Source organism: Lipotes vexillifer, unplaced genomic scaffold, assembly GCF_000442215.2.
Source record: "Lipotes vexillifer unplaced genomic scaffold, Lipotes_vexillifer_v1.1 scaffold548, whole genome shotgun sequence".
In the NCBI taxonomy this organism is placed as follows: Eukaryota; Metazoa; Chordata; class Mammalia; order Artiodactyla; family Lipotidae; genus Lipotes; species Lipotes vexillifer.
Window position 1 is genome coordinate 979417 of NW_006789826.1, and position 9635 is coordinate 989051.

General features: G+C 37.9%; 1 protein-coding gene across 1 annotated transcript in view; it reads left to right on the forward strand.

The window, feature by feature from the left end:
- CDK13 (cyclin dependent kinase 13) overlaps window positions 1-7112 on the forward strand; it is a 114750-nt gene extending 107638 nt beyond the window's left edge. Inside the window, exons 13-15 of the mRNA XM_007462849.1 lie at window positions 1124-1329; window positions 4743-5015; window positions 5697-7112. Coding sequence (XP_007462911.1) covers window positions 1124-1329; window positions 4743-5015; window positions 5697-6547 — 1330 coding nt within the window. The 3' untranslated portion in view covers window positions 6548-7112. The remainder of the gene's footprint in view (window positions 1-1123; window positions 1330-4742; window positions 5016-5696) is intronic.
- Window positions 7113-9635: the final 2523 nt, after the last annotated feature.

Consider the following 9635-nt stretch of genomic DNA (forward strand, 5'->3'; position numbering starts at 1 on the left):
AAAGAGTGTCATGCTGTTTGTAATCTGTTGGGAATGACTTTTTTTTCACTTAATATTATATTGCTAAGATTTGACCATATTGTTGCATATGCCTTTATTTTATAACATGAGATAAAACTAATTGTGAAAGAACTTTCTGAACATGCAGGCCCTTCTCAAAGATCAATTTTAGGAAAGAGGACATATGGATATGGAATTTCTTTTAGAATAATTCCAAGTATACTCCCTCAGAAAGTTTTCATGTATCCCTAGAGGTAAACATATCCAGGTTGAAGACCAGGTTGGGGCTGCTTAAGGGAATTTATAGATATTCTGGGCAAGTTTATTAACCTTTCCAAGCCTCAATTTTCTTATCTTTAAAATAGATATCATAGTAACTTCCCACTGGATTTTTTTATTAGGGTAAGAAGAAAATATTTATAAATCAAATATTTGTCTTTCTTTAAACAAAAGTTATTCCGCAGTGTTTCAATTTTGTGAAATTACACGAGGTAGAATTGTTTCAGAATTATGGATAACTTTGATAGTTGCTAGTTATTCAGAACTCTCAATGATGATTGATGAACCTGGATTACAATCTATTTTTGAAACTCCTCTGTAGCATCAGTTTAATTCTAGAGCATTTGACTATAGAAGCAAATAAGAGGGTCTCAAAAAGTAAAAAGCTTGTACTAGAAGGTTTTTCGCAAATTTATGTCCTAGCCTTTTTAATTCCGTGTCTAGTTTCTGCAAGTGGCATATTTTCACCTTTTTTTTTCCATGTCCTACTCAATGTATGTTGTACTATGATAAAAATTGGCTTTAAAAGATTGCACCAAGGCTAATAGTAACCTATTTTTGTGAACATATATTCTTCATTCATAGTTTTAATAAGTTATTATTCATTGATTATCCAGAAGCCACAGAAAAATAGTTTGTCTGTATAGATGAAGCCCTGAAGGAGGCGGGCATTAAGGGTGATTTGTGTTGGAGGAGTTTACAAAGCCTGTGTGTGAAATCTTCAAGAATAACTTGTCGGGGAGCGGGGGTGGCAGCTTTGGGGCTATGTAGTAAATATATTATCATTTTGTTGTTGTTGTTAAGAAATGTCATGGACAAACAGTTTAATACTTTTTTTTCCCAGCCTTCCTTTATGGCAAGATTGTCATGAGTTATGGAGTAAAAAGCGAAGAAGACAGAAGCAGATGGGCATGACTGATGATGTTTCCACAATTAAAGCCCCCAGAAAGGACTTGTCTCTGGGCATGGATGACAGCAGAACTAACACGCCTCAGGGTGTGCTGCCGTCTTCACAACTGAAATCTCAGGGCAACTCGAATGTAGCACCTGGTCAGTAATGCTTCCATGGGTTGATTTTCTTCACATTGTTTTGTGGCTGGCGTTAATTATATTGCTGTAGTGTTAAAGCACTTGTGGCTAAAAGTTGAACACTGAATTCAACATTTCCTTGTTATTCGATTGTGCCAGTACAGATGTTTCACTGCTACCGGCACCACAATATTAAGCAATCTCAAGGTGAGATGAATTTATAAAGAAGGCATCAAATTACATATGATTAGTGATGGGTCAGCTTTCTCTGTCTTCTTTTTTCCCCTAGTGCAAGAGTCAATAGGTCTTTTACTGACACTATTCTGTGAGGCACAGCATTCAGTGTCTGTGGATGCTTTTCAGGAGTAAGAAGAAAGATAAAGGAAAACAGCCAGGAATCAGAGTAGAAGCTCTTTCATACTGTTTGTAATGTCCTCAGGTTACTTTTAATATATTTCCCAATATATTATAGAATCTCAGACTGGGATCTGATATTGTGCCAGAAGTGCCTTGAAGTATGATAAAGAAGGGTATTTTGGGAAAGTTAAATTTCTTCGTCTGACTCAATCTGTTGTAAGAGTAAAGCTTCTTCACGAGGAACCAACCTCTTCAATGGTGTCAGAAGTGCTGTTAAATTCATTCTCTTATTTAGTTAACAACTTTTAAAAAAATGGAATCCACGCCTTCATTTTGCCTCAAGAATCCAGAAAGCATTCAGCTTTAATGTTTTAATGAAGACAGAGATGATAAGAAATAAATACATGTAAACATGAAAAATAGCCCAGCACTTATTAAGAGATGAGTAAGTATTGACTGCTCAGTTAGTTGATTAAAACAGATCTGCTGTGTGGATCAGATTGAACTTTTGGTGGTTAAATATAAATATAGAGTAGATTAGCTGAGAAAGCTTGAGAAAGATTACCTTAATGCTTTCCCATGTAGTCTACAAGCTTAGAGTTGACCTTGGTCAGACTACATTAAAGTGCTAATACATGTTACTTTAAAAACCAAAATTAATTGTTATTTGTTGTTCAAAAGTATTCTTCAGAGTTTCTTGAAATAGTGAATTCCCCTTGTACATGAAAATATTTGATGTATATGTAGCTTAGGAGAAAAAATGTTTATTTGTTGTACAAACTGAGGGCTGTCTATATCAAGTTCAGTATTATTTCTCTTCAGGGTAAAACTATGTAAAATTTGGAGAAAGACAGAAGTAACAAGAAGTTTTCTTGGTTTGTGTTTATGTCACCTGTTTTATATACCATCCACTACTGAAAAAGGATTTGAGATGGTTGTAACAGGAAATTTGGATGGTGGTCACTTGTCCCAGGCAACAGTTGTCATATTCCTTAATAAGACTATCAGGTGTTTATTTCTGCTTCTCTTCATGGAACTGATGTCCTTATTCCACTAGGAAGCCTAGTGGAATAGAGGGTAGTTATTTCACTCTATTTTAGCTGATAAAAAATGAATTCTATTGTTTCTTAGTTTTGCATATTTACAACTCTGTTAATTTTAGAATTTCATTTTATCCCTCCCTCCCTCCTTCCCTTCTCTTTTCAAACTGTCAGTATTAAGAAGTGAAGCTTCTAGTTTTTTGAAATAGGAATGAATCCTCTTTGCTCCATTTACTACATCAATAAGTGCCATGAAATAAAAATGCCCCTTCTGTGTAGATGAGACACCACAGTTAAAGTGTACTTCTCTGAGATCACGTGGAGACTACCTCTGTTAATAGAGACATGAAAGGGAAAATGAGGAAAACTGGCACTTGGGGTGTAGCAAACAAGCATGGTTCCTTATTAATACCTGCAGATCACAAGAAGAACTTGCAAGAGTTTGTTTTGAATTATTCTAAAAATATTAAGAAGTAATAAAAAGTTTATCAAAATATATAAAGAGAATATATTTTAAAAAGCATTAATCATCACTTTTTCATCTTGGAGTACTATTAGTCTGTCATCTGTGGTTATGGAAATTGCTTATCACTATCTGTATTATCACTTAGCATATATAGTATTATGTACATTTGAGCCTTGTTGTTACGTATGACTCAGATAAACTTGCACAAGAACCTACGTAAACCATCACAAGTCTAAACTGAAAATTAGAAAAAGAAAAACAACTGTTTTAGTGGTCATGAATTAATGCCACCTTATATGTACATGATAAGCATGCTTCTGTAGGAGTTCCTAATTTATCAAGAGTGCTTAACTTTAAAAAAAAGGAGTTTGAATAAAAGACATTAGATCAGACAGTCTACAAAATCCCAGTTTGAATTTACTGCAAAGATAAGGTTAGGTTTTTAGAAAATACGTGTTATTTTATATAAGCAGTACAGGGAGCGGTTAAGAGTTCAGACTCTAGGGACTTCCCTGGTGGCGCATTGGTTAAGAATCCGCCTGCCAATGCAGGGGACACGGGTTCGAGCCCTGGTCCAGGAAGATCCCACGTGCCACAGAGCAACTAAGCCCGTGTGCCACAACTACTGAGCCTGCCCTCTAGAGCCTGCGAGCCACAGCTACTGTAGTCTGCGCACCTAGAGCCTGTGCTCCACAACAGGAGAAGCCACCGCAATGAGAAGCCCGCGCACCGCAACTAGAGAAAGCCCACACGCAGCAGTGAAGACCCCAAACAGCCAAAAATAAATAAATAAAATAAATAAATTTATTTTTTAAAAAAAGAGTTCAGACTCTGGAATGAGAATACCTGGGTTCAAATCTCAACTTTGCCACTTACAGAGTTTGTGACCTTGAGCAAGTTATTTAGTCACTCTGGGTGTCAGTTTCTTCTTCAGTAAAAAAAAAAAAATGGGGCCAATAATAAAGCATGCCTTATAAGGTTGTTGTGAGGAATAAAGGATATAAAATGCTCAGAAAGGAACCTAAAGTTGTAGTCGTCATCGTCGTCATCATTATCACGATCATCATCCAGTGCCCATTCTCAGGTGCTGTTTCCTGGTCATGTCTATAGTATGGGGTTCTAATGGTGGTCTTGGTTTTCCTTTCGAAGTATTTACCCTTAAAGATAATTTATTCAAAAGGGACTGCAGTTCTTTTTCTTTTTTGTTTTATGTGCCGTTACATCTTAAATGTACATGAAATTGAACTAGAAAGAGATTCCCTTTTCACAGTATTTCTCAAACACTGTCCCACGAATGTACATTTTAATAGGGTAATACAGAGCAGCCATTCTGTGGGGTGGGGAGAGCTGTGAATCATGGCAATTCTAATTAATACACGTTTTGTCTTTAGTAAAAACAGGCCCTGGACAGCAGTTAAACCACAGTGAATTGGCAATCCTACTAAACCTACTACAAACTAAAACAAGTGTTAGTGTGGCTGATTTTGTCCAAGTGTTGAACATTAAGGTAAACTCTGAGACTCAACAGCAGCTAAATAAAATAAACCTTCCTGCTGGAATTTTGGCAACAGGTGAAAAACAGACAGATCCATCAACACCACAACAGGAGTCTTTGAAACCGCTGGGAGGAATTCAGCCTTCTTCTCAGAACGTCCAGCCTAAAGTGGAGACTGATGCTGCCCAGGCGGCTGTGCAGAGCGCATTTGCAGTTCTGTTGACTCAGTTAATAAAGGCTCAGCAGTCAAAGCAGAAAGATGTGCTACTGGAAGAGAGGGAAAATGGATCGGGACATGAAGCATCATTACAACTCAGGCCACCTCCAGAACCTAGCACTCCGGTGTCGGGTGAGTGTACAGACAGCAGACCACTAACACGGCTGCATTCACACTGTTTTCTTGCTGTTGATGATTAGCTGTAATGCGTAGTGTTTAGTAGCTTTGCTAGGAGAGGTCCTGAAAATTCTCAGGTCACTGGTTATAGGTTGGTTTCTTAGTCCGTGTACTCCTAGGAGTTGATTCTTTAACGAATTATCTGTGGGTGGTAGAACTCGTGAATGCTATCAACGTTTCTCATGTGAACCTATGGTTAAGAAATAATCTTTCACTCCAGTTGCAGCAGGATGATTGACCAAGGCAGAAACTTTATGTATACAGTAGCTTTTGTTCTTCAGGCAGTAAATAGGTACATGTGAGATGCCTTTGAAAAGTCAAATACAACAAAATTTTTCTGTCACCATAGACTCAAATGGTAGCAGGCGATATTTTAATACTTACATATACCTTTTTCTTTTTCATTTGACTTTTGGGTTGTTTTTGTTTGGTTGGTTGGGTTTTTTTGTTTGTTTGGTGTGTGTGTGTGTGTGTGTGTGTGTGTGTGTGTGTGTGTGTGTGTGTGTGTGTGTGTGTGTGTGTGTGTGTTTTGCCAGAGATATAACTTCTAATGCTCTTTAGAAAACATTAACTATTTTGAAATTTTTGTTTTCTATGGTAACTTTCGACTCTCTTTTTTTGCCTTGTTTCACTTAGGGCAAGATGACCTCATCCAGCACCAAGACATGAGGATATTGGAGCTCACGCCAGAACCAGACCGGCCTCGTATTCTGCCTCCTGATCAGCGACCTCCTGAGCCACCTGAACCACCACCAGTCACTGAAGAAGATCTAGATTATCGGACAGAAAACCAGCATGTACCCACCACTAGTTCTTCGTTAACTGACCCTCATGCTGGAGTGAAAGCAGCCCTGTTACAGCTCCTTGCTCAGCATCAGCCCCAGGATGATCCCAAAAGAGAAAGTGGTATTGACTACCAAGCAGGAGACACTTATATGCCCCCTTCAGACTACAAGGACAATTTTGGATCCTCTTCTTTCTCTTCTGCTCCTTATGTGAGCAGTGATGGTCTAGGAGGCGCCTCTGCTCCACCACTGGAACGACGTGGCTTCATTGGAAACTCAGATATTCAGTCCTTGGAGAACTACAGTACTACTTCATCTCATTCTGGTGGCCCACCTCAGCCTTCTGCCTTTGCCGAGTCATTTCCCAGTTCAGTAGCTGGATATGGAGACATTTACCTCAATACAGGTCCCATGTTGTTTAGTGGAGACAAGGACCATAGATTTGAATATAGCCATGGCCCCATTGCAGTCCTGGCAAACAGCAGTGACCCTTCCACAGGGCCAGAGAGTACTCACCCTTTGCCAGCAAAGATGCACAACTATAACTATGGTGGTAACTTACAGGAAAACCCAGGTGGCCCTGGCCTCATGCATGGACAGACCTGGACTTCTCCTGCCCAAGGACCTGGGTATTCACAAGGATACAGGGGACACATTAGCACATCAGCTGGCAGAGGTCGAGGCAGAGGGTTACCATACTGAGTATCTGTTTTTCCTCAGGCACATCATTTTTATCTGGAAAGACTTTTCTAGCTGCAGTTTAAGGCAGCGATCCAAGAGACTTGAATAATATTAATTCAACAACAGCTTTATTTTTATGTGGAAAAGGGTCTTGCATACAATAGTTTAAAAAAAAAGACAAAAAAAACCTTTGCTTAAATTCATGCTGTTCTAAAAAACTAGATCTATTGATTGTACATCTTCACAAATTCTAGTTAACAATTTTATTTTGTATTCTTGCAGTTTTAAGTGGATGCTAATGTTAGGGACATAAGTCTTTTATGGCCCTCTTGCAGATCTTCTGAACTATGCACATTTGTGCTTTTTTGTAAGTTTGGACCAACTTTTATGTAACAAACAACCAACCCCTCCCCCCCCCTCCAGTTTTACAACAATCAGAAAGGGCACTGATTTATTTGGTATTTTTCTTTTTACAAAGCTACCTTTAGTCAAAGGTCACTGTCAGTCTTTGCACCTGCTTTCAGTGTTATTGTGAAAGGTGTACTTTGTGCTCATTTCAGAAAATAAAACACAACCTTTCTCTTGATGCAACAGTTTTATAAAAAAAAATGGTCAACGTTATTTTTGTTTTATTTTTCAGATTATCATAGCCTAGCAAAATGCATTCAAATGAAATAGCGGGTTTTATATGAAAAATATGGGTGGGGTGGGGAGGGTAAGTAAGTGCCTTAACAGGTAAGCCTAAGGTCTGAGAAAGTAGTTAACCTTTACACCCATTTGTCTTCTAAAGGGAATCAATGCATTCATTGTATTGAAGAGGCAGGGAGCTCTCAAGTGTCTAGGGGCTACCTGCTGGGTTCCTGTTAGGTTCATTCCCTCTGCCTATCACACTTTCTCCTTTTCTTTGGGTTGTGTTACCTTCCACTATCACCTTCTCTTGATGGGAGTGAGAGCAAAGAAAGTCCAACTCCCAACAGCACCTTTTGTTACTTCTGAGAAAAAGTTCTGAAAAGTTGTGTCATTTAAATGGTTGAAAATAATAGCTAAATAAGAATTTCAGAGTACCATTTTCTTTCAGGCTGCCACATTGTCCCTGTTTCCTTTTGCCATGCATAATTGGAGGGCAGTAGCATAGAAACAAGGCTTAATAACAGAATTGGCATAATTCTGTTAAAGTTCACGGGGGGGGGGGGGGGGTGGCGAACACCTTATTTTAAGTTATACAGTTGCCATTTTAAGACAAAGTTAACTGTTCATTTTACTCGTTAACTAGAAACATTGCTTAGGTTGAATTTACTGAAGTAAGAAGAAAAAGTAGTGCAAAAAAACCCCTCTTATTCTCTCTCACTTTCTACGAGGTTTACTACAGCTTCTTCTACCACACCTAGAGTAACTTTATTTTAGTTCATTTTAGAATGATGGATAACCCTTATTTCAACTGTAATGGTGTCATGTTTAACTAACTTTGTGTGTGCACTCAAACACACATACCATTATAATAATCCTAGAAAGGAACCAAAGGTAAATAACCAGTGTTGCCATTAGCACTAAATGGCAAAACAGACTCTGGAAAGGAGAGCTGTGCCAACTCACCATTTTGTTTTAACTGTTCTCCTGGTAATGTATTTTTTGATTGGAATCTTAAATTGGAACAACTGTTATCAAATGGAAATGGCTCCAGTTCTAAAGTCAGTCTTTTAATCCTGTGCCCTCCATCTGACTTGTGAACCTTCATTTCAAAACAGTACATGGGAAGCATTATAGTTTGGTAACAGTAAGAATAGTTTAAAGTGAATAATTCACCATTTTACTGCTATAAAATGAGTTAATGTCTTTTGATGGAATTTTTTTTGTTGTTGGGGAGAAAGAAATGAAAAAGTATTTTACTTTTATTTGAATATTGAATACTAACAACTTATAATAAAACTACATTGCAGGAAGTGAAGAAATATTTTGAAATTTAGCAAAATAGCTACAGTATTCAAGTATCTGGAATTTTAATATGGTGAGTCTTAGAGCTTTAGACTTTCCTATAAGTGACAGTATCTAAGTTATTCTTAATAGTCACACTTGATAATTCTGCTGACCGTAGCAGCTAACCTAAAATTGAAGATATTTATGTGACATGAATAGCCTGTGTTTTAAAAATTAAATATTTTATATAAAATTGAACTGTGTTTGGATAGTTATTCCTAACATTTCAGTTATGTATTTATGTTGGGAGAGTGGCTTGGAAGACAAGGAAATTGTTGCTTGAAATTGAAGATTTGAACTATAGCTCCTAATATCACCCTAAGACAGCATTGATTGTGAGACAACAGTATTTTATGCACTAGTTAGGAAAAGTGTTGCCAGTTAAACCACAACTCAAGGCTAAGATGCATCAATTGTAATATACTTCCCAAGTTCAGAGATGTTATTATATGAAAGAATGTTTCTTAAAATTGATGAAATATGGTAGTAAAACTCTTAATGCATCCTTTCATATCATTTAATACTTAAGTAAATTTGGATTAATGAAAAGAACAGGGTTGGGAAATCACTAATTCTGTATGTTATAATAACTGCAGCAATCACTGAGTATTCTTGGGTGAAATTTAAGGAACATAAAATGTTGCTTAAGTTTTTTTGAAAGAAACAGGTAAGTCAGGTTGCAAATGAGAAGATGAAAATAGAAAAAGATTGGACATACCAAAAGAAGAAAATATTTATTATCTCCCATGTGAAATTCCCTTATGTATTTCTTGATACAGCAGCTTTTTCTGGATGCAACTCATGTTTCCCGTCTTCATTATTTGTTGGAGAGTTGCTGTCACCCATGAAATTTTAAGACTCATTTTAAGGGTTTATTGATTAAAATAGTTTGTGGAATGTGAGTTAAGATAGTGCTTTAGGGCTTCCCTCGTGGCGCAGTGGTTGGGAGTCCGCCTGCCGATGCAGGGGACGCGGGTTTGTGCCCCGGTCCGGGAAGATCCCACATGCCGCGGAGCGGCTGGGCCCGTGATCCATGGCCGCTGAGCCTGCACGTCCGGAGCCTGTGCTCCGCAACGGGAGAGGCCGCGACAGTGAGAGGCCCGCGTAACACAAAAAAAAAAAAAAAAAAAAACCT